General features: G+C 37.4%; 1 protein-coding gene and 1 long non-coding RNA gene across 6 annotated transcripts; both read right to left on the bottom strand.

Annotated features, from left to right (window-relative positions):
* Positions 1-10999: 10999 nt before the first annotated feature.
* On the bottom strand, positions 11000-15283 carry LOC113274595. 5 transcript variants are annotated; one of them, XR_003323093.1, is made up of 5 exons: positions 15044-15283; positions 14719-14808; positions 14285-14548; positions 11579-13521; positions 11000-11411 (listed from the first exon to the last, which is right to left on the bottom strand). It is a non-coding gene; the product is annotated as an uncharacterized LOC113274595 (long non-coding RNA). The 5 variants fall into 5 exon arrangements; XR_003323092.1 differs by having other exon boundaries at positions 11000-11856; positions 12352-13521; XR_003323091.1 differs by having other exon boundaries at positions 11000-12450; positions 13178-13521.
* Positions 15284-22111: 6828 nt separating this feature from the next.
* On the bottom strand, positions 22112-24190 carry LOC113271817. The gene is made up of 4 exons (XM_026521740.1): positions 23783-24190; positions 23161-23308; positions 22498-22924; positions 22112-22385 (listed from the first exon to the last, which is right to left on the bottom strand). The coding sequence occupies exons 1-4, from the start codon at positions 24188-24190 to the stop codon at positions 22112-22114; spliced, it is 1257 nt and encodes a 418-aa protein (XP_026377525.1).
* Positions 24191-25049: the final 859 nt, after the last annotated feature.

Raw genomic sequence — 25049 nt, 5'->3', positions numbered from 1 at the left:
AACACCACTTCCTCGCACACTTCTTCTCTTTATATCTTGCATTTGTCTAACTCATACTTATAGGCAAGAGTACTATATATGGCTCTCTTCAAGCGAAAGTTGTTTCTTGTGTAAGTAATTTCAGCTCCTAATGCACAATACAACAGTTATAGCATTTAGGGACTTTGCGACAATTAGTTGTTACCTAGGATATTGTAACTTAGCTGCTCGGATGAATAGAGAAGACGGCTGTGCACTATATGCGTTACAATCATGCACTAATGAAATTATACTTTTCTTCGTGGATAGAAAGATCCGAGATGTTTCTAGGTTTTTATTACTGTTGTAGAGCTATATGTATTATAACTCGTACATGCCGGCCTTCTATGCTTACTTCTGTAGGCTTTACTCGTGAATGCTCATTACTGTTACTATGGATGTTGCGATACGCATAATCTTAATTATTTTATCCGAGACAGCATTAGTCTTACGTTTCTGCAGCTATCATACTGTAGAAACGTTTTTTTCCGTCATAAGATTCACTTACATTTTTGACAGTTTTCAAATCTCAAATGTGAAACCAAATTCCGGCTTTTTGGATCAGAAACAAAGTCGCGCGGTGCCAAATACTTCACGCTGAAATATCGAGGCCGGGGTCCCAATAAGAATCTTTATAGTTTTGACTCGGTCAAAGAGAAAAAAAAATTGACTGATCAGTTCTGTTCACCGGCAAAAGGAAGTTTCATCCAAATTTAAATACGTCCCTGCTTCCATTCATGAAAGGTGTTGTTGGTATATGTTTTTCGTTCTAGCGTCAGGGAAAGTCTGTCATTAAATGTTAAGTTTGCTACATTTCTCGCAGTGTTTGTGTACCTAACGCTCCAGCTCGGTCTTGTAACTGTTACTGAAAGTATAATTCTTGCACATAAATAACGATAATTACAACTAATTAGCTATACTAGATTTGTGCCCGTGCTACGCACCCGGCATTTTAATTTTTTTAATTTGGGGTGCATGAGGTTTCACCCCGTCCACCCCGTGGGGATGCATTTTTGATTTGGTGTGAGCAAGGATTCACCCGACCCGTGGAGATGCATTTTTGATTTGGTGTGCGCGAGACTTCGCCCCGCCCAGCCCCGCGGGGATGTATTTTTGATTTGGTGTGAGCAAGGCTTCGCCCCTCTCCATGGAGATATATTTTTGATTTGATGAGCGCAGGGCTTCGCCACGTCCCATGGGGATGCATTTTTGGTTTGGTGTGTACGGGGCTTCGCCGCTCCCCGTGGAGATGCATTTTTGATTTGGTGTGCGCGGGGTTCGCATTTTTTATTTGGTGTGTACGGGGCTTCGCCTTGCTATGAAGGGATGCATTTTTTTTATTTGGTGTGTGTAGGGCTTCGCCCCGCTCCGTGGGGATGCATTTTTGATTTGGTGTGCGCGGGGATTCCCCCCATCCTGTGGCGATGCATTTTTGATTTGGTATGCGTGCGGCTGCGCCCCGCCCCGTGGCGATGTATTTTTGATTTGGTGGGCGGGCAAACACATTAAATAGGTGGAGAATATGTGTGTATTTTATTTACTTTTCATTTTATTTTCGCAGAAAACATGAGGATTTTTCCCCTTTATGTATTAATTTGGAAAAAAGAATCCTTATACGGTAGATACTTGATTTCCAAATTGAATTTGGACTTCCATAAAATTGCAAACACGGTAGGTTAGGTTTTCCTTTTGAGTCTGTAATTTTTAAACCAATAATACGTTGCCAAGTGTCCTCGCGAACTCCAAATTGAATTTGATTTCCTTTTTTTTTTATCTTTTCCTATTCTTTTTAAACCAATCATATGTTGTCAAGTGTCCTCGCGAATTCCAAATTGAATTTGGTTTCCTTTTTTTTATCCTTTCCTATTTTTTTAAACCAATCATACGTTGCCAAATGTCCTCACCAAAACGCTCGTTTCACAAAACTCAAAAAAGACCTATCTCGACCAATAGAAAGCGAGGGTTTCCTCATCATTTAATGTGGGAGCTTTATTTGTCTAGGCCTTTAAGTCTTTAGATGTTCTACTTCCTTGCAAAAATAATTTTTTTTCTTATCTTAACAAATATTAATTAATTTCAAAACTAGAAAAATAGAAGGAATATTGTTTCAGTCGGCGGTGCTACTGAAACAAAGTAAAGTCCCAACATTTTGGTCCCAACAATAAAAGGCCGTTGCACAAAATTGTAGTCTGTATGATTTCAACATCATTAGGGTTTTTAACTTTGGCTCAGTCCTTTCACCAAACAACCCTTTAGTGGAAGATTTTATGGTCCCTGATAAAAGAGAGCTTCATCTGCTAAGTAGGTAAACCCCCTCCATTCATGAAAACATTGAAAAGGTGTAGGTAGCATGCACATGTTATCTCTTTGTACCCTCTTAGGAGGAGGGCATAATTTCAAAGAAACAAAAACGAAAGTACGTACGTAACCATCTTAAATGAATATAGGGTGAGCAATAGGACCCTACTTCCGAAGATAGGTTAATTAGTACTTTTGGACGAAACCAAACAAACAGAATCTCTCAAAAACAAAGAACGGAAAAACAACAAAAGAGAAATGAAATTTCCAATTAGCTAGCTTACTGATCAATTTGTGCACCGGACGTTTTAAATCAGGGGAGAAAGTGCTACGAAGTTTTCACTAAGTTTTCACTAGTTAAGTCGAGTTCTCGCCATCTCACTTGCAATGAGAGATGGGGTACAACTCCATTGAACATTTGTACAATATATGGGATATTCATGGGAAAGATCTCAAAATACAAAAAAATCAGTCTCTTAATAATCTTTAGATCTGACTCCATAAGACATAGTTGTATTATACAATTAGTAAAAAGTCGAATATACTTTTTTTACTTGATCAAAAAGACAAAAATTAACTTTGCTATACAATTTTATTTTAGACTTTAGAGAGTACCCCAACAAATTAGAGTATGACAAACACAAATTACAAAAAAAAGTCATGAGAAAAACTGAAAATAGGAGGAATGAGGTGATTCAAGACCACTCGGCAAATCAGGCTAACAACATACCGCGACCTCCCCCTCTACTAAGCGCACATTACCTCTCTTGGCTAACTCAACTTAGCAAGTCTCTAACGAAATCGTTGAGATCTGTAGAATGCAATGCCCAAGTTGCTGGTGAAGTGAGTTCACAAGAATCATCGGAAATTTGTAAGTTTTGTGCAACTTCAGAGTTGTAAACAGTAAATGAACTGGATTCTGAAGCAGTATGAGAAGGACCCAAAAAAGTACTACTCGTGAAGTGATTCTCCGGTGTCATTGAAGAGAAAATGTTGTTGCCACTGTTTTCCCCGTTACATGGAATAGGAAATGAGAATAAAGGTGATGATGATCCGGGAACTACTTGGTTCGTACACCAATCTTTGTGTTTCTTGTGGTTTTTTCAATAGTTTTTCATCTTGTTGCGCTGCTACCGGATGTTTTGCTTGAATCCAAGAATGTTTTCCTAGGTATGTGACGTTAAACAAAAATGGGTCTTTGCCGGATTGTTGAACATGTTTCACAGCTTGACACCCTTCAACAATTTTTTGCGTACATTTGTAATAAGCTCTGAGAAAGAGTAACAATCAATACTTTCTTTATATAAAGGAGAATGTTTTTGCTGACATGGCGAAACCAGATTTACTTTCTCGATTGGAAGAAAGTTAGACTGCCATGTGGCAGAAACAATAGACGAAAACATACGACTGTTAGGCATTAGCTTGGTGTCCCTTGAGAAAGAAACTTTTCGCACAAAATTTTCCAGTTTAAGTGTTACGCCTCTTCGCTTTGTAAGCCATATCAATTCACGATAAAATCTGTCGAAACAGCAAGAAGAACTATAATATCTAATGACAACAGAGATGGGCAGTGAATAGCAAAGTTCGTTTCACTTTCGTGATCAAGTTCTGAGATACGTTTGCACTTCTGCAATCCACTAAGAAATTTAACTTTTAGTTGGTCCATGTGGCATCCTACCCGAGTAAGTATCATCTTTAAAATTCGTTTTTTCTTTCTTCCATCTAGGGTAATAACCTTATTCCCTATTGTCTTTTCTTTCTTCCCATCTAGAGTTTAATTAACTAAGGGGATTTCCAAAAGATTGAACACATGCCGGAAAATACGAACCCAAGCAGTAGTAAGCGCCAAGGAAAAAACAAATGATACTAGCATATGCTTTATGAAGGGAAACCAATAAAGCCGGTAGTTTTGGTAAGTGTCAAAAATTAGTGCCTAGTTCGTGTATGTGTTTTCAGTTATTTGTTAGTCTTCAGTTCTGTTTTGAACGTGTGAGTAGTAGTGTCTTCAGTCTTGCTTTGAACGTGTCAGTAGTAGTGGAAGTCGTGAGTCGTTGTTGCTGGTTTGTAGGAGTTTGTTAGTAGTGAGTCATGTTCTCAACTAGTATAAATTGAGTCTGCAATGTATTGAAGAACACTAACAAAAAAAACTAGTTAATGAGAAATTGAGTTCAGTAATATCCATGTGTTCTTTCCCTTTGATTTATTTTCTATTTGTGTGATCTGATTGAGTAGCAGATCATAGCATTATTTCTGTTATGGTATCAGAGCAGGTTGAGAGAAACCTGTTTGTTCGAGTACAACTAGTTTGCTACAACATAAAAAAAAAAAAAAAAAAAAAAAAAAAAAAAAAAAAATCTGAAAGAGAAGTCTAGTTTTTTTTTGTTCTTGTCTGTGAAGATGAATGGTGGTAATTCGGCTCAAGTATGTGTGGAGAAGCTTGTAGGTAACAATTACAAGTATTGGCGTTTGTGTATGGAGGCCTATCTGCAAGGTCAAGACCTGTGGGATCTTGTAAGTGGTGCTGATGTTATTCCTGACGACACTCAAGATAATGCTGAAGCACGTAGGAAGTGGAAGATAAAATGCGGAAAAGCTCTTTATGCCTTGCGAACATCAATCAGTAAGGAGTATATTGATCATGTTCGTGATGAGACCTCGCCAAAACAAATTTGGGATAACCTTGAAAGGTTGAATATGAAGAAGAATACTGCCAAGTTACAATTTCTTGAGAATGAGCTTGCGACATTAAGTCAAGGAGGTATGTCCATCTCTGATTTATTTCTGAAAATCAAAAACCTTTGTGCTGAAATTTCAGAACTGGATGAGGAGGAGAAGATCAGTGAGGCAAGAACGCGGCGTCATATAATTCGATGCTTGAGAAAAGAATTCATGCCTTTTATTTCCAGTATTCAAGGGTGGACAACTCAACCGTCCATCATTGAGTTAGAAAATCTTCTCTCAAACCAAGAGGCGTTAATGAAGCAAATGTCAAGAAACCACAGTTCAGAAGATGTACTTTTCACCAAAGAAAAATCAAGAGATGCTGATGGAGAGATGGAGTTCCGTGGAAAGAAGATTTTTAAATGTCACAAATGCGGGAAGCCTAATCACATAGCAAGAAATTGTCGCACGAGATATGAAGAATGGCTTGAGTGTGTTAGGTGTGGAAGACGTGGTCACACTCAGCAGAGATGTCGTGCAAAGCTCGTGGATGAAAATGCGAATGTCGTCCATGAAAAGAAGGATGATGACCCTAAATGGGAGCAATGTTTTTCAATTGAAGTTGCTGATATGAAGGAGAGTAAAAAGTTGTGTAATGCAAATGTCTCTATTGATTATACGAAGGAATGGATTGTCGATTCTGGTTGCTCACATCATGCAACTGGAAACGAGTCCTTACTTTCGGATGTCCGTAGACATGATGGAGGGAGAGCAATCGTTACAGCTGATAACTCGGTGCATCCAGTAGTGAATGAAGGGAAGCTGAATGTCATAGTTAAAAAACGAAATGGAGATAACGTAGATGTGGATAATGTATATCATGTGCCCGGACTGAAAAAGAACCTTCTGTCTGTTCCTCAGATAACCAAGTCGGGAAGGTATGTTCTTTTTGGTCCTGAAGACGTAAAGATTATCGAGAATATTAAATCGTTAACAGGTGACATTATTCTCACTGGAAAGAAGAAGGAGTCCTTGTTTGTTATGACTGCAAGTGAAGCCTTTGTAGAGAATACTTGGAGGAATGATCGTGCATCTATTTGGCATGCAAGATTGGGCCATATTGGAAATCAGCTGCTGCAACAAATCTCTTCAAAGAAACTACTTGATGGTGTACCTGATCTGGAGAGAATACAACAATATGTCATCTGCCAAGGATGCCAATACGGTAAATCTCATCGTCTTCCGTTTAAAAGTTCAGTTAACCGGTCATCAAAAATGTTTGAATTATTACACTCAGATGTCACCGGTCCGACCAGAACTCCAAGTTACAGTGGCCTTCATTATATGTTGATCATTGTCGACGACTATTCAAGATACACATGGGTGTACTTTATGGAAAACAAAAGCGAAGTCTTCTCAAGGTTTATGGAATTCAAGAACAACGTAGAGAAGGAGTTTGGGTCAAAAATAAAGTGTTTGCGAACAGACAATGGAGGTGAATATATGTCAGACGAGTTTCTAACCTACTGCAGTCATCATGGCATTCGACGACAAATGACATGCCCAAGTACCCCACAACAAAATGGAGTAGCAGAACGGAAGATCGCACACCTCACCTCGATGAGTCTATCATGGTTGCACGATAAGAACCTTCCTAGAGAGTTTTGGGCAGAAGCAATGCAGTGTTCTTGTCACGTGGTAAATCGATTGCCGCCATGGCCAGGTACCGAAAAATCTCCATTTGAAATTCTATTTCATAAAAAACCAGATGTGAGTTATTTTCGTGTATTTGGGTCTATATGTTATGTACATGTGCCTAAAAGCAACAGAACAAAACTAGACCCAAAAGCTAGAAAATGCATCTTTGTGGGTTATGATCCATGTAGGAAAGGGTGGAAATGTATGAATCCAGAGACGAAGAAGTGTGTCACCTCTCGAGATGTGATATTTGACGAGGTATCAAATTATTACACTATTCCTAACATGGTTACCAACTTGGAGGATGAAATTGATGATCCCGTTGCTGTGGATGGAGAAAATTCAGTGAGAAACCAAGAGGTGACAACTGATGATGATATTACAAGTAGTAGGGGGAGCAACTCTGATGATTCAAATCAGCAAGAAGATTCTTCTAGGAGGTCAACAAGAGCAAGAAAGCAACCTAAGCATCTCAAAGATTATGTGATTCAATTAAACCCTTGTACTGTGACATCATGTTTTCTTTCAGGAAATATGACTGGACTTGAGCCCTCATGCTACAAAGAAGCTCAAGGAATTTCAAAATGGGAGGATGCGATGAAAGAGGAAATCTCAGCCCTCAAGAAGAACAACACGTGGGAGTTAGTACCAAAGCCTAAAGATACCGAGCTAGTAACCTGTAAATGGGTTTACAAGTTAAAGAAGAAGGCTGACGGAGCTGTTGATCGATACAAGGCACGCCTAGTTGCTCGTGGGTTCTCACAAAATTATGGGTTGGATTATGAAGAGACATTCAGTCCTGTCGCAAAAATGGTAACAGTAAGAAGCGTCATTTCATTTGCAGCGCACAACTCCTGGAATATGTGGCAGTTTGATGTCAAAAATGCATTCCTCTATGGTGAACTGGATCAAGAAATCTTTATGGAGCAGCCCCAAGGTTTTATCTCAGAGCAGTACCCGGATTACGTTTGTCGACTAAAGAAGGCGTTGTACGGTCTTAAGCAAGCTCCACGTGCTTGGTATGGTAAGATTTCTGAATATCTTACTTTCTGTGGCTTTAAGATTTCAGAATCAGATTCTAGCTTATTTGTTAAAATGAAAACAAATATGTGTACCATGATATTGTTATACGTGGATGATATGATAATTACGGGAGACGATGTTGCTGAAATTGCACGTCTTCAAGATAACTTATCCGTTCGGTTTGAAATGAAAAACTTGGGAGAAGTTGGATGCTTTCTGGGGCTTGAAATAGAAAAGGCAGATGGTTATTTTGTTTCTCAAAAGGGGTATGCTACCAGTTTAATGAAGCGTTTTGGCATGGATGATGCAAAACCAATGGCTACACCTATGGAGGATGGTCTCAAATTATTGAAAGATGAAGGGAAGTCATTGAAGGATCCAACCTTATATAGACAACTTGTAGGTAGTTTAATATATTTAACTATCACAAGGCCTGATATTCTGTATGCTGTTGGAGTTGTTTCTCAGTTTATGGAGAAACCTTGTGTGTCTCACTGGATTGCAACAAAAAGAGTTCTACGTTATGTCAAAGGTACTTTGGAGTATGGTCTTATGTACACAGGCAATAAAGAGTGTTCGTTGCACGGATTCGTTGATGCAGATTGGGCTGGTGATATGAATGACAGGCGCTCAACTACTGGATATTGTTTCTATATGGGTTCAGCAGCAGTTTCCTGGTGCAGTAAAAAGCAACGTACTGTGGCACTTTCAAGCACTGAAGCTGAATATGTGGCATCAACTATGTCTACACAGGAGTGCATTTGGCTGAAAAGATTGATTGGTGATATCAGCAACAAGGTAGACTATTCAGTACCTATCAAATGTGATAACCAGAGTGCAATGCAGCTTGCAGCAAACCCGGTGTTTCACGCTCGCAGTAAACACATCGAAATTCAACATCATTTTGTTCGTGAGAAGGTGCTTGATCGAGAAATAGAGCTGCAGAACATTCCAAGTGAAGAACAAGTTGCAGATGTCTTTACCAAAGCACTTGGAAGAGCTAAGTTTGAAAATTTTAGGAACCTTCTTGGAGTAATTGACCGTAACTATGCACTAAGGGGGAGTGTCAAAAATTAGTGCCTAGTTCGTGTATGTGTTTTCAGTTATTTGTTAGTCTTCAGTTCTGTTTTGAACGTGTCAGTAGTAGTGGAAGTCGTGAGTCGTTGTTGCTGGTTTGTAGGAGTTTGTTAGTAGTGAGTCATGTTCTCAACTAGTATAAATTGAGTCTGCAATGTATTGAAGAACACTAACAAAAAAAACTAGTTAATGAGAAATTGAGTTCAGTAATATCCATGTGTTCTTTCCCTTTGATTTATTTTCTATTTGTGTGATCTGATTGAGTAGCAGATCATAGCATTATTTCTGTTAGTAAGCAATTAGGGTTGCTTGATGGTAATGTTTTCTCATATTTATGTCATCAGTTTGTGTAGATGTAATATTTCAATTAGAGTCTCTGAGAGCAACTGCAGTTGACAGACCAAACCTATAATTAGAGTCTCTAAAAGCTGGACCAAAACCAAATTCTGGACCATATTTGGTCTGGGACGAAGACCAAAAATACATATAGTTGAGCGAACATATAGTCACTGTTTGTCATCGGGTGTGCATATAAACTACGCCTCTTGTGAAACGCATGTAAAGTCACCGTCCCATAAAGAGGCGTGTATATAAGTTACGCCTCATTCAGGCGCTGCTGAAATGTACGCCCGTTGGGACGTTGCTGAAATTTACGCCCCACGCCAGGCGGTCATAAAGTTTACGCCCCAGTGAGACGAATATTATAGATACGCCTCATACAGGCGATTATATAGTTAACGCCCCATCCCGGCGTATGTATAGTTAACGCCTGATGTTGAGCGTACTTAATAGCTCCGCCCCATTTAAAGAAATTAAAATGTTAGACAAAATTGTTTTTGAAAATTTTTGTACCGTTGGTAATTTTCGAACATTGAAGAAAATCGAACGTTGGATAATTTGGAACGTTGAAAAGTTTGGAAGATATTTTCGAACGTTGGAAATTTCAGATAAAACACCTATATATACACATGAAATCTTGTAACATTTTCCCACAACTACTACTTCAAACTATCTATCAGAACAAGAAAGAAGAAATATTATTTCGGCTTTCAAATCATTTGGAAATTTTTCACCGATTCGCTTACAATGGCACCAAGAGCAGCACGAGGTCCAAATTTTACGACAATTGAAGATGTAACGATGTGTAAAATTCATTTATCTATATCTCAAGATCCTGGCGTTGGAACTGATCAATCAGAGGCGACGTTGTGGACTCGTATCAAGGATGATATTGAACTTCATTTTCCTAATAATTCGGAGGGGTCTTGGAGTTTCTGGCAAAAACGATATCAGGGAATAAGTAAAGATGTGGCGTTGTTTTAGGCAAAAGAGGCAGAAGTGGAAGGTGAATATCATACTGGATGGGGTCCTGAAAAGAAGGTAAGCATTCTTGATTTTTTGAACAATTATTTTCTAATATTTAATCGCCCATGTACTTAAGTGTTTTTAAAAACATTAACAGCTTGAAGAAGTGAACAAGAGGTTCAAGGAATGCAACGATCGGAAAAAATTTAAGCACGAAGAGTGCTACCCAATTGTGTTAGAAAATATAAAATATAATCGGCGATCGATTTTTGTATTCGATACGACGCACGATTTGGACACTTATGAGAATAACGAGGAAGATGAGGAAGGACCGCAAAGAACAACTCAAGGAGAGACTGGTAACGACACAGGGGGCTTAGGTGACAGTTCAAAAGTGTCACCAAAATAGTTATGTGACAGTTTTGAAAAATTATTGGACTGTCACCAAAGCCTCTGTTACAAAAGGTCTTTAAGAAACTGTTACAGAATCCTGGCTGAAAGATAACAGTTTATTCCTAAACCTGTCACTGTTGACAACTTGTAGTAACATTTTTTACAGGAAACTGTTATCAGAAACTCAACTCTTATACTACGGTAACAGTTTCTTTCATAAACCTGTCATGGTTGACAACTTAGGTAACATTTTCTACTTAAAACTGTCATCGTAAACCCTATTTTTTTAATAGCAAACGCCTTACTGTAACATTTTTTTACAAAGAACTGCCATGATAAACACTTTTAGTAAGGGTTTTGTGAACAATCTGTCACATGAGTGGTACTAGCAGTTACTTCATGAAACTGTCATCGTAAAGCCTAGTCCATTATAGTTTTATAACATACAGTTGCTTGGTTTTCCTTTGTTTCCTATTAGGTAGATGGTCAACATCATCACATATAATAAGAATACATGAAAAAATGATAGAAAAATATATATGATTTAAACAAAAATGTTTCTACAGACTCGAACTCGCTTGTACGACTTTTACAAAATGCTAATAATACATACGTAATTAGCATCAATTATCAAACACTAAAAAAACAAAAGAATACGGAAAAACAACAACTTCCGAACACTACAAGACCCTGCAAGATAAAAGGATCCTTTACAAGGAGACACCCAGGCAGCAAAATCAATCTCATAGCAACAGTTCTTGAACAAGACAGCAAACTGGAACTTGCAGACAGGCAGGAGTGAGGCTGGTCAGCAAACATGAAGAAAGCTACACAGTTGACACGCATGAAAAATGAAGCAAAGGGTTGAGAATATTTGAATAGTTCAATATATACGTATTGGCCGAATTCCACTCCAACTATCCAACTGCTTAATGTTTCTACAATGAACCCATGCATGTTAAAAACCCAAGCATATATTGGGATTATACTGGCGAGAAATATAATATCTTCTCTTAAGACATGATTGGAGGCAGCGTCAATTACAACTTAGAAAAAAAAATGTATGAATCAATCGCTATCAATCCATGTATATACTAAGACATACCTGAGCAGAATAAGGTTTTATGTTCTCATGCCAACTTATTTCCATGGACTGATTAGCTTTGCTTTCAATAACCAATCCAAGCTGAAATTTCGTACCTTGTAATTAAGTGATAATCAATTTGGTAGCCATTAAACAACAAACTCAAGCTTCCAAATCTCTGTGGAATGTTTGCCCCAATAAGTAAATAATGAAGTTAATGCCATAGAAAGGACCAATCCAGGATAGCTTCAAAAAATATAAATGGGGGAAGTGCGTATGAAATACCCTCCTGCACATCTCTGGACAATCTCAATAAAAAAAATATAGTTGTCATTTATTCTAAACAGACAAGATACAGTAAATAATGTGCACAAGAAAATAGAAAACATATAAAACTTCACGCAACAGAGTCAACAGAGAACTAAGAAAAATCTTGTCCCAATAAAATTTCATTAATGCCCAAATTTTCAGAAGTAACATCTATCGTAAGTAACATGAACCCATTTTTCTGGTTGATCATCAATAACAGAGTGGGATGATTGTGTAGAGGAACCACAATCGCCAACTGCATGAGATTGCTTGGCTGTATTATCATAAGTGGTATACACAAAATATGTATGGATACAATCGATTACAACATGGATATAAAAATGACGTTATCCGCATGAATATAATATGATTAAGAATAGATATAAAAGAAGCAATGTATCATTATCACTACTGGTCAGAGCATATGTATTCTTCGGACTAAGAGAATAAAAGAAAATTCAGTTTCAATGATTCGTGTATTTCACCTTGAATAAAATTCACTCCCACCAAATGAAATAACAGGTACATTCATACAAGTTCACCAGCTTTCAGATCTCGTTACGCCAGGTGGATCATCAGGAAACCTAATCCAACACTAAGAAAATTAACCATTTGTTCAATTCCTTAGCAGTAAGACTATAATGAATACAAATAAAATGCTTACTTTCAGCCATTCTACAATACAATATGGAAGCTAAAGCAATTAGGATGAGAAAACGAGTCAGGCAACATTCATAAAGAGTCTTATGTACAAATTAGTATATGGGTACATGCCTACATACATACAATAAGCTTCTTCAAACTTCTGTCAAGCCTTCACAAAATGAAAACCTAAGTATGAAACGATATTGTTGCCTTCTTGGGCATCTAAGGTATAAGCACATACATACCGCGTGTTCCAATAAGCAATTCAACTTATGAAATTCTCCGGCATAACAGATGATTTTTCACCAACAGTCGCAAAACTAGTTGGAAAATTAACTTAATTAAAAGCAACATTGCAACAAAATAATTGGACAAAAACAGGACTGAGTTAAAATTGTGTATGCGGCTATCTTACCCACATCTGAGGTAGTAGTAATCTATACCCTATGAACCAACAAAAAACAAAACTTCTTATGGAATTGAAAAAAAATCAGTCATTTTAATAGAGAAAATAGACGAAAAGCCAGAACTAATCTTATCCAAATGCTATCAACACCCAGAAACAATCTAATCTCACTCAACTTAAGAGTCCAAAAGGAAGATCAATCCAATACCTTAGAAGGAACAAAGTAGCATCTTTGACTATAAAATATTTTTCAAACTGACCTTGAATAACATTAAAAAGGAATTGGTAATATAAGATCATAAGATCTTTGTTGAAGGAGCTGGGGCACTGACTGATGCTGAAGGTGTAGGAGCGAAAGAAGAAGGTGCTTGTGCTAAAGGTGGAGTTTGAGCTTTAAGGGCATCAACAACTCTAATACCAACCTTCTGTCCCTTTTTACAGTTGTCTCAAAATCCACAGATGTAGAAAAGGTGTCCCTTGAGCTTAATTGGAATTGTATCTTTGCCAGAAGTGAAGGTTTTCATTGGTGATGCAGCGTTGCATTTCTTGTAGTCATCATAACTGACTTGGACCACATTGTGATTTTGTGACGAGTACTCGAAAGCTATACAAATACAATAGAAAGAAAGAAACAAAAACTAGAGATTAGAACACGTTAAGAATGGTGAAACCACTTATATAGGAAAATAATCAAAAATTATGCTTAGAAATTAACAAAGGAGAAATCTTCAACAAATTATAAATGACTTAATGAAGATGCTTTAAAAACATTAGGAAAAAGAATCTAGAAAGTGATATTCGACCAGACTTGTACATGCCTGATTTGTTTAGTTGGAAACAAATATTAGAAAAATGAGTACTCTGTTATGTAGTAGTAACCCCGCAGTAGGGAGACACATCGATCAAAAAGAAATAATTATCGACATTTACTGCATAAGAAGGAAATTTCAAAAATAAATGCTCAAGGAAATTGTTCAAGCAGTTTGGACAGACATTGTATGATGATTGGGATTATGCCACTTTCTTATGATGATTTGGCCTGATATTGAACTATACTATCTTAGGTATGATGATTATTATAGTGATAGATATTTAACGACACTGTTTACTTACTATAAACAGTACCATGGTGTGGGACAAGCTATAATTGTGATGCTATAATGGATGAGTACAGTAAGATTGCGCATTCCATACTCGACTTTTGTGAAATGTACACTAGATGCTATGTTTAAATTATGTCGAGATTGCATGTCTAGAAGTTTCGTTAGCACGAAACCAGGGTACCATAATCGCAAAAAAAACAACAGGATATGTCTTTTACCACCAGATCCTGAAACTCAACTACTTGAGAAATGTTCCCAGCGTACCTGGATATCAGCTCCAAAACTACACATCCACCACCTCCTTCCACTGCCTCCCAATTCAGGTTCATCGCAATCGTAACCACCTGACTTTCATACAACACCAACCATTCCTGCATCTCAAGCCACAGCAAAAGCCCCTTCTCGCCATTCGCAGCTACCCTTTCTTAGGCTAATACCACCAGTAACTTGCAGTTGCAACACATCCCTTCCCAACCCACCTGTTGAATTCGGCAACAACCAACAGGAACGGTACAATACACCACCAGTCTGCGCCATCATTTGTAGGGTTATTCATCAGCGATGATTTATCATTCTACATCGATTGAAAGTATCAACAAAGTACATCAAGATTTAGAGGTATTTTTTCATTAGTCTATTTATTAAGCAAAAAAAAAATTTAAGCTGCTAAATCCATCAAATGAAAAACCTAATCTCACCCAGATCTACTAAATCCATCAAATGAAGGCAATAAGCTTCAAGTACCGATTCCTGAACCAATTACTTGTACTGACGCCATCAAAAAAATCCTACAAAACAAAGAAAATTCACAACTTGTTTTCATAAGTTTAAAGCAAAATCAATTCCTTTTTTTTAATAGAGATTACAAAAATTTATTTGGTTAACATTGAAAAATTGGAATCAAAAAATTAAGAAAAGAAAACATGGTAAAAGAAACAACAAAATTGGGGGTTTCAAATAACCCTGTTGATTTCATGTATTCGGTTATAAGTTTGATAATCTTAGGACAAAATCTTGTCATACCTTTTTAGGTGCCGAATTAACCGTGAATATTTTTCCGGGAACACGATGGAGATGAAGAATACAAATTTGGGACATCAAAAATTCGAGATTGAAAAGGTTATTAGAGAAGAATGAAAATTATGTAAGGATTGAAGCAGAAGATGAAATCCTAGAGACCACAGATTTTTTCTCTTAGAAAAAATCATAAGAATAGAGGGATAAGATCCGTCTGTAATAATTGATACAAGGATTATCGAGAGAGATTAGGTTTTTCATTTAATAATTGAAATAGAGAGAGATGGGTGATGGTAATGACTCTAATTAGAGCTGGCAAACAAGCCCAAAACCCGCGGGTTCACCCGGCCCGGCCCGTAAAAACCCTAACCCGGCTCGGCTGGTTTCTAAACAAGCCGGGTTAGGGTTGGTAAATTGCAGGCCCGTGCACAAACGGGTTAACCCGGCCCGTCCCGCCAAAACCGCGGGTTCAGCCCGTCAACCCGCCCTGGGTAACTTGTGAAGACACGTGCCGTCGCCTGACTCGCCCCTCCCATGAGTCATATACGTGTCTGTCTTATAGAGTCTATACGTGTTCTAACTTCTCTAATCTCTAGTCTCTACGCGTGGTATAAGAAAAAGAAAAACCTAGATGATTCCCTTTCGTTCGTTTCTCTGACTCTAATTCTCAGAGTCTGATCTGAAGAACTGTGAATCTCTAATTCTCAGAGTCTGAAGAACTCTGTCACTTCTCAATGTTCTCATCTTCTTCTTCTTAGCAACCTAAATCAATCGTGATTCGTGAGTCCGTGACTCTTGAGATTAAACATAAATCAATCGGATTCAGTTCATGTTAGCCTACAAGCGGAATTTGTTCTTTTGATTTGTGGATAACAAAAGAATCTCAATCATCAAAACTCAAAAGGTATTATTACTTTAATTTGCAGTCTATTTTCTTTTTGGATTGTTAATATAAAAACTTTTCTGATTTTGTGGTCTTATTAATCTAACTATTTGCAGTCAGTCTACCTTTGTGGTCTTATTAATCTGATTTTGAGTTTTTGACTATATTTATATCAGTATATGATTCTAGTTCTCAGTGATTTCGATTTTTGAATGTGTGAGGGTTTGTGTTAGTATAGATTCTATAGAATCATAGATGGATCTTATTGAAATATTGAATACTGATTAAGTACTGTTGTTGAACTTTTTTTTAATGATTTTCTATGAATTGTGTGTGTTGGATTTGATTGATCATTATTTTTTCCCTAATTCTGGAAGGATACTTATTTGAATAGGTTCAATTATACACTACAGAAGTAAAACCCATATGGGAATTTTGATAATTGGGTCCAGGGGGTTTCTAGGATCCCGCAGGGAAATTGGGTTTTGGCTTTATTTGTCTATGTTTGATTAGCTTAAGGAGAAGCTGACAAAGTTTCAGGGAGAATTCACCTGATTGAGAATCTAAGGATATGGGGTAGTGACTACTAGTTAGGTTATGCTTAATGACTTGTATTTTGTACAAATTATCTGTACTTGGCTAAATCATCTCACTTCTTAGTTCACTTTTGAGATAGGTTTCTTTATTCATCTATCGGAGTACTCTTGTTGTTTGATTGTTTAGAACTCTGTTCGGTGATACTTTTGTTGGTTGATTTAAGAGTCTAGTCTTACCAATACTCCAGCAAGAGCTAGTAGGGGAACCCAGTTCAATAACATCTAATGGGTCTGTTTCACAAATTACATACTCTAATTTATTGGCAGTGTACTTAAGATTATATATATGTGTAGTTGTAAGTTGTGTACCCAAATAAATCACATGGACAAGGTCAATGGTTCGCAAAGGGGATGTTTTTTTTCTTGTTTCTCCTAGTTGGCTCCACAATTTTTTGCATATAGTGGACAAGGTCAATGGTTGACTGACTGGTGAAAATTAAGAAAGTGTTTTGTCAATTAGCATGAATGTCTGCAAACTGCAATGAACATTTATCTATCAGTGGTTCATGTAGGATAACATCCATGGATGACGGTGGAGCCAATAAATTCAGCTGACAAAGGAAAACACTAGAAGGAAGAGGATTGGCCTTTTGTGATAGGATATGTAAGCAGCTAAGCATGGCATCCAGACTGTAGTAGCATCACGATCATGCGGTGAATGCGATTTACAGTTCTGATAACCTTAACTAGATTGAATTATATTTGCAGAGAGTTTTAAATTTTTCTGTAGCTTTAAATGTTTGAGCAATTCAAGGTGGATTTAAACAAAAAAATATAGGATGGATGTCTAACTGGGAGTAGTACATGATCTTTTCTTTGCCAAACCCAATGTTCATTTTCAGACTTCTTATATGTCTCATAAAAACATTGAAAGCACCTTTACCTTGCATTTCATTTCTCATCGCATTATATTTGGGAAGGGACCATTAACAATAAATAAGATTCTTTTTTTTTGGCAGTGTACTTGAGAACAAATTCAGTGGGATAAGAGAAGGATTCCGAAATATTTATTGGCAGTGTACCTTAAGATAGAAAGAGAGTCCAGCAAGTGAGCATCCAAGGAAGGTTTCTGTCGCAGACACCTGAAAAGCAAGTAAGCAAACCAGACTACATTTTTCACCAAGGTGTCTCTTTATACTTGTAGGCTAACATGAACTCATTGAACTGTCAGTCCACTTACAATCATAAGAGGCCTTCTTCCTGATTTATCCATTAAGATTGCACCCAATATTGTTGTTGGTACCTGTTAATCAGTTTGTTATTTAGACTTTAGCTTAGTTTTCTCAAATTCTGAGTATTGTGCTTCTGATACGCTGTTTACGTCTTGTACATGGAATGGCACTGTGTATGTTTCTTTGAGATATGATAGGGTGAGGGTTTGTGAAAGTAAATGCTTGTTCTTATGCTCACCATTAGGCATAAATATAATGCATCTAACTTATTGTAGTATGCTTCTTTTATTTCCTACAAGTAAGTAAAGTAATGTACTGAACTACTGATTTTTGAGTCTGACCTATTCTTTGTGGCTCCATTATTCTAGGATGTCAAGTGTACAAGAACAGTATAACGATGTTATGAGTAGTGAGGATGACGATGTTGAAATGGTAGATTCTGAGAATGTGTCTGCAACTGTTGGTTGTGCACCTACAACTATTTCAATTGGAAAGAAAGGAAACAATTCAAAGAAATCTCGACTTAGATCTGATGTTTGGGACTTTTTTGACCGCGTTAAAGAGAAAGATGGAACAGAGAAGGGAGTGTGTAAGGCTTGTAAATTTGGATATAAATATGAAAGCAGCAAAGGCGGAACCTCATCTATGAGAAGGCATGTGTGTCCTCAGCGTCAGTCTAAGGACATAGGGCAGATGATGTTATCTGCAAAGAACGGCCAGCTGTCTACCCGCGTACGCAAATTTGATCAAATGAAGTTCCGGGATCTTCTTTCAACATTACTCATTGCAAGAAACGTCCCATTTTCGTTGGTGGAATGGAAAGAATTTAGGGATATATGTGCTTATCTAAATGAGGATGCTAAACCAATATCAAGGAATACTGGGAAAGCTGATGTTATCAAAAGACATAAAACACGAAAAGAAGGTATTCGAAACATGTTGAAACTTGCTCCAGGTATGTTGCATTCCAGAATTTCAAATTTCGGTGACATGTTTTGTTTCTTACTTTTGTATGTATGAGTGATTGATTATCATAATATTTGCTGATGTATTTGACTTATCCTTGCAGGTAGGATGTGTCTAACATCTGACATGTGGACTTCTGTTACGACTACAGGGTATATAAGCTTAACTGTGCACTATCTTGATCAAAATTGGGAGTTAAAGAAGTATCTTCTGAATTTTTGTGAACTTCCACCACCTCATATAGGTTAAGCACTTAATTCATGACATCTTTTATTTTATCATGTGATATTTATATATTGCTTATTTGCTTTAGTCTTGAGATTTTCCACCACCTCATACAAGTGAATTACTTAATTGGGAGTTTTAACTTTTACCCATTCCACTCTTTGATAGGTGAAAATCTTTCTGCCATGCTATTTGCGATGATAGAAGATTGGGGAATTGAAGATAAAGTATCCAACATCACCTTGGATAACGCTGCAAATAACGGAGCTTGTGCTAGAATTATGCAAAGCAGACTTGTTGCGAAGAAGATCTTGTTTAACAAGGGAAAATACTTTCATGTGCGTTGTTGTGCTCACATCTTAGCTCTTATCGTAAAAGATGGACTTGTGAAGATTGATCCAGCTGTGCTTAAGATAAGAAAGTCTGTGAAGTCCCTTAAAAAGTCTCAAGTAAGAAAACAAAAATTCTTGGACATTGTTGATGCTTTAGGAATGTCTGGAACAAGAAGGGGTATTCGTCAAGACGTGAGCACAAGGTGGGTTTCTACTATTATTTTGTTATACTTATACAGTTAGAGATTGTATTAATGTTTATAGTATACTCACTTGGTGTTGTTTTATACAGGTGGAATTCAACTTATCTCATGTTGGACAGCTGTCTTGTTTATAGAGTTGTTTTTGCTCATTTAAAGGAGGTGGATCCAGACTATGAAGATTGTCCAACTGATGAAGAATGGGAGAAAATTGAAGTTGTCACAAAGTTTCTCAAGACATTTTATGATCTCACGACTTTATTTTCTGGTAGTAAGTATCCTACTTCCAATCTTTATTTTGAAGGAGTTTGTCGAGTTCAGGTGTTACTCAAAAAAGAAAGTACAAATGATATTGATTACATTAGGGAGATGGTAAAAGAGATGCAAGAAAAATTTAACAGTTATTGGACGAACTTGAGTCCTATATTGGCTATTGCACTTGTGTTAGATCCTAGATATAAACTTCATTATCTGAACTTTGCTTACTCCAAGTTGTATCCTGATGTAAGAGTACTAGAAAGAAAAGTTAATGATGTGCGTGATGAAATGAAAAAACTTTATAATGAGTATTGCATCTTTTCAAGAGCTTCTGGAATTGGAACTCAGAATTTGGGTACTCAAACCGATGGGAATTCTGCCCATCAAGGAAGTGAGTGGTACGAGGTAATTTTGAAGCTTATTTATTACGTACATGTGGTCTTGTATTATTTTGTGTTTTATCTGTGTGTGTTTGTGAAGTTATTGTACTTTATGTTCTTATAGAAGAGAACTAGTACTTTGCTCTCATTTCTAACTTCTTTCTTGTTTTATGCAGGAATACGCTGCAGCACAGGAAAATGGTGGTGGTGATCTGCAATCTGACTTGTCAGAATTAGATCTATATCTTAGTGAGAAACATCCTTGTCAACGGAATCCATCATTCGACATCCTAATGTATTGGAAAGGCCAGGAGCAACGATTTCCAGTTCTTTCAAGAATGGCTGGGGACATCTTGTCAATTCTTATTTCAACCGTCGCTTCAGAATCTGCATTTAGTATTGGCGGAAGGGTAATTGATCGATTTCGGAGTTCCTTATTACCTGAAAATGCTGAGTCGGTGATAACAACTCGTGATTGGGACCTTGGAGTTGGTAAGTGCCTGTATTGCATTTAGTTGAATATCTAAATTTCATATTTAACTTCGATGGTTTTTAACTTTTTATCCATGTAGGAAAAGAAGATTTGGATGAGGAAAATGGGCTTATTGGAGAAGATGTATTAGGATTTGAACTTGGTGTATTGGAGGATGAGGCATTGGAGGATGGCGAAGTAAGTTCTTATGCGTCTAATTAGTATGCGTAGTTGCATACTTCTTCAATATAAAGCGGGGTAAATATGCAAATTCTGACTTGTTTCTTTTTTTTTGTTTGATTTATTTTTGCTTGGAATTACAGATTCATAATAATGATTAGTTGGAGCAACTCAAAGATAGACATGGAAAATGAGAATGTTTTTTGGACAAATTGTTTTTTGGACAGACAATTATCACAGTGTCTCCAAATTTTGTATAGAAAAGAGATTGGAGATGTTTTTTTGGACAGTTATCAGTTTTTGGTTTAACCACAATATATATTTTGTGCAGGATCTATGGTATGGTATAATGGTATTACTAGTTACTACGGTATCGATTCTCAAAGGGTATTTTTCTTTGTTGAACTGTGTAATTGTAACTGTGACTGACTGACTGTGTAACTGGTATAATGGTATATTGGTATTAGTATTACTATTAAACAGTTGTTACTTGTTAAGATTTTCAATTTTATCATTTTGTTTCACTAGATTTTTAAATTTTGGTAGTGTCACTAGTGAATCTGTTGTTAATTGAAAATTTGAAATGAATCTAAATATGAAATGAGTTATGTGAAATGAGTTATTCAGATCTGATATACGGGCGGGCTAACCCGTGAGCCCGCAAGTTCAGCCCGTTACGGGTACGGGTTGAAGAAATGCTAACCCGCGAAGAATTTCCACCCGCGGGTTTCGACCCGTATTAACCCGAACCCGTAGAACCCGTAACGGGCCAGCCCCGGCCCGCCCGGTTGCCAGCTCTAACTCTAATGATCAATTGAGTTTAAGTTCGTTCCTCGGGTTTTCAAACAAAAATAGGGGCGATTGGGTCGAGAGAGAAACCCACTAACTAAACAAACCCACTACTACTGGTAGTTAATTAGAGGATGGAACCTAACACGATCATGTGTCTTAGAAAGGCTCTTCCTCTATATACCCCCGGAAATTATAACGATAACCCTTGATCTCTTTACCCCGCAACCTATCTTCCTACCCCATCTAACTGTCTAAAATTCTATACCCCCACGCAGAAAACTATCGTTCTTCTCTACCTTTCGTCTTAAATACCCGTAACTCATTATCACAGATTTTAAGAGAGAGATTTTTATGGTGCATTAACATTTGCATTCTTTCTTTCTTCATATTGGAAAGATAAATTCATAATTAAGTTCACCCTACAAAACCCACAAATTAAGAAACTCAAAGGAACATCAGAAATTTTTTGTAAAATGTAAACTAAAAGAAAGTGTTTCTGGTCTTTCAAAAAAAAAATGTTTTTGGAACGGCAGTCGTATCCTAAATCTAAACTAGATAAATTGATTGATAGAACAACAACAACAAATAGTAGAAACATAAGGTGTTGATTTACGATATTCATGGTTCATCAAGGTCAATCTCTTCTATAACCTGTACACCTTGTCCAAGCAGTTTTTGCTCGATATTCTCCCATCCCCGGTGCAGCATTTCCATGTGTGGAGTCCAAAGTAGCGCCTCCTCGGTGCATATAGAATTCCACCCATTGAGAACTGGTGGAAGGGGAGCACCAGGTTTCAATATTGCTTTGAAAAAATGTTCATTGTCAAGATTAAGAATCGTCACAACTTTGAAATCTACTGGAGGGGGGGTATTCAATGGTAACCATGTTGTACTTCCCAAATTTGAATATGAGGAAAAAATACAGTTGAATGCAAAGGCAAAAAATGTATGCCATGCCAGGCAAAACCATCCAGTACAATTGAGTTGCAAATGGCCTTCTATACCGGAGAGTTGTAAGTATCTTTGTATATTCTTCCACTCCGCCAATTATTGGTATGTACATCTCAGAATTCATTGTCAGTTCTCGCTCCATCTCAATCTGTACTGTCTTCCATCCATCATCAGCACTCAATCCCAACATTTCGGCACAAGCTCGAAACCCACAATGCCCATCTGGTGTAACATTTTCCAACCTCTCCACAACATCAGAAAGAATTTTTGGATTATGAAACGTAATCCCTTGAATCAGTTTTCCCAAGTACTCATCGTCGTACGACATATCTTGACTGTTGGTCTTGGTCGTTTTCGTGTACTTCCTTCGCTGTTTAGGTGCTTTAATTTGACATTGCCCTTTCTTCCTTTTTAACATCACTTTACCGGGAAGAACATATTGTTCATCCACTTCGTTCAAATCTGGTAGCTCATTCAAATCTGGTAAGTCATTTTTAAACTCATGCACTATATGAGACTTCTTCACTGCCTTCTTTTGTGCTTGGCCGACACTTTCTTTGTTGCTGATTTAGAAGCCGTTCCTTTAGGTGGTCTTTCCCACTTCGATGGATCCCTCTTTGTCGACTGCTCTCTCTTCTTTTGTGCTTTAGTTTGTGCTTTAGTTGGGGGACCTTTGCTTGGAAATTTTCATTTCCGTTCTTGCATACTCGTTTTACTTGGATCTGCAATCTCTATCAACATTTCTAACATGAAATGTTTCTGTAATTCTGTGCAAGCTTCATATTTCGTTCTTATCTTCTCAAACAAATCTTCCCAATCAAAAACTGCTGCCTCCTTTTCATGTACAGGATCCATAGAAAGATGCTTCCAGTGTTCATGTATAGAATCGAGAGAAATATGACTACAGTTCTTGTGGCTATTGAGGATTTCGCAGGCACATGGTAAGCCGTGCGTTTTCCGTAATATGCATAAACATCTTCCCATGAAACGACTTTTTCCTAGTGAACTAACTTCCAAAGTAATTAACTCCAAAGCAGCATGAGATATATTATACACCAATCTCTTCGTAACCGGGCTCTGATTATATACGTGTACATCAACGGTTTTCCTTTTCTCTAATGAAGCTCGAATGTTGATGACTCGTGTTACCCATTAGTTGTCCATATCTTGCCAACATTTGAGAAAATCACCAGTTGAGCACCGGAGAAAATTCTTTAGTGCCGCATGTTCGCTTTCAGATCGGTTTGTAGTTGTATTACCCAAGTGTAGAATATTATTTGTCCATGCATAAAAAAACTGTTCTTTACGAACCAACCATTGAGTACGCAAATAACTTACTGTGGTGGGATATAGCATGCTCCAAGCCTTGAGAAAGTAAGCTAAATTAATCTCGTACAGTGCATGGTCTGCAGACCTCCATAAAGTTTCCCAATCTTGTTTAATATCTTCAAGATCTTCCGTTCTGCTGCTGGGTATATCCTTCTCGAAATGGGAAGACACGTTACATGAGATGTGGTAAGTACATAAAAGTCGTGTAGCTTCAGGAAAGATTAGATTTACAGCATTCTGTAGTTGTTGATCGTCATCTGTGACTATTACCGATGGAAGATTACTAGCTGAATACAACTGCCTTAATTGTTGTAGAGCCCAGATGTAATTCTCGGTCTTCTCTGCAGACATAAAACAGTACGCAATTGTGAAACTTAGAGAGGTAGATGTCACACCAACAGCATGAAATAGCGGCATAGACCAACGATTCGTTTTATAAGTACAATCTAGTAGGAGCACGGTGGGAAAACATTGAGCAAGCTTTGAACCATCCGGGTGTGACCAAAATAATTCTAACACTCTTCCTGAATTTGTTTCTCTTTTGTTCGACGTTACATAATGGTGTACGTCTAATAACTGCAATAATTTCTGCATCTTCGTTCGCCCCTCCATTGGTTTTATCCTGAATTTGGACTTGACATTGTATATTGTCCTTGCAGTTGAGACATTCTTGGAATCGCGACTTTTCATAGTAGATAAAATTAGAGCCGGTTTGACTCCATTAACTGACAGAGAAATGCACAAGTCTTTTTCCTCAGGATTTAACCTACCCGAAAATGAATGGCCAATTAGTGTGTCATAAGGGGAGTGATTGTGTTGGCCCTGAAAAACCCGTAATTTCCAGTTTGTTCCATCAACACATGTGATCCTCAACCGAAAAGGACAATTACATTTCTTTGTTCCCGTCTTCCTCGGTTTTCTTCTTTGACGTCGAGCTACTGTATTTTGGACAACAATAGTTCTGTTAACACTTTTAAACACCCCAAATCTTTCACACGCTATTACTACGAAAGAGCCTTGTATTTTAGGCTTTTTTTCGGACTTTCTTATAATCACCACTGTGTTTGTTTCTCTTGCCTTATCATGACACCATTGAATAGCTTCCTCACAACTCACAAATTCCTACAACAGTAATTAGAGGGTATTAAGAATTGTCTTTTAATTTCAGTATTTGATATTCAATAATCACTGCTGTTGTACCTCATCAGTTGTGAACTCGGCCGTCAAGTTATGATATTCTTGCGAGAGAGTCGAGACTGGCTGAGGCTCTTGGGAG

The sequence above is a fragment of the Papaver somniferum genome, chromosome 4, assembly GCF_003573695.1.
Source record: "Papaver somniferum cultivar HN1 chromosome 4, ASM357369v1, whole genome shotgun sequence".
Classification (NCBI taxonomy): Eukaryota; Viridiplantae; Streptophyta; class Magnoliopsida; order Ranunculales; family Papaveraceae; genus Papaver; species Papaver somniferum.
The sequence above is the reverse complement of the archived record's forward strand: the minus strand, read 5'-3'. Positions and strand labels throughout refer to the sequence as shown.

Excerpts from the sequence above, each read along its gene's own strand:
- LOC113271817 (XM_026521740.1), bottom strand. The coding sequence starts at position 24,190 with ATGCCGCTATTTCATGCTGTTGGTGTGACATCTACCTCTCTAAGTTTC. Across the intron at positions 22,925-23,160 it reads GATAGAGATTGCAGATCCAA|ATTTGAATGAGCTACCAGAT; the intron begins GTAAAACGAGTA and ends ATGACTTACCAG. Across the intron at positions 22,386-22,497 it reads AAGATACTTACAACTCTCCG|TACAACATGGTTACCATTGA; the intron begins GTATAGAAGGCC and ends AAATTTGGGAAG.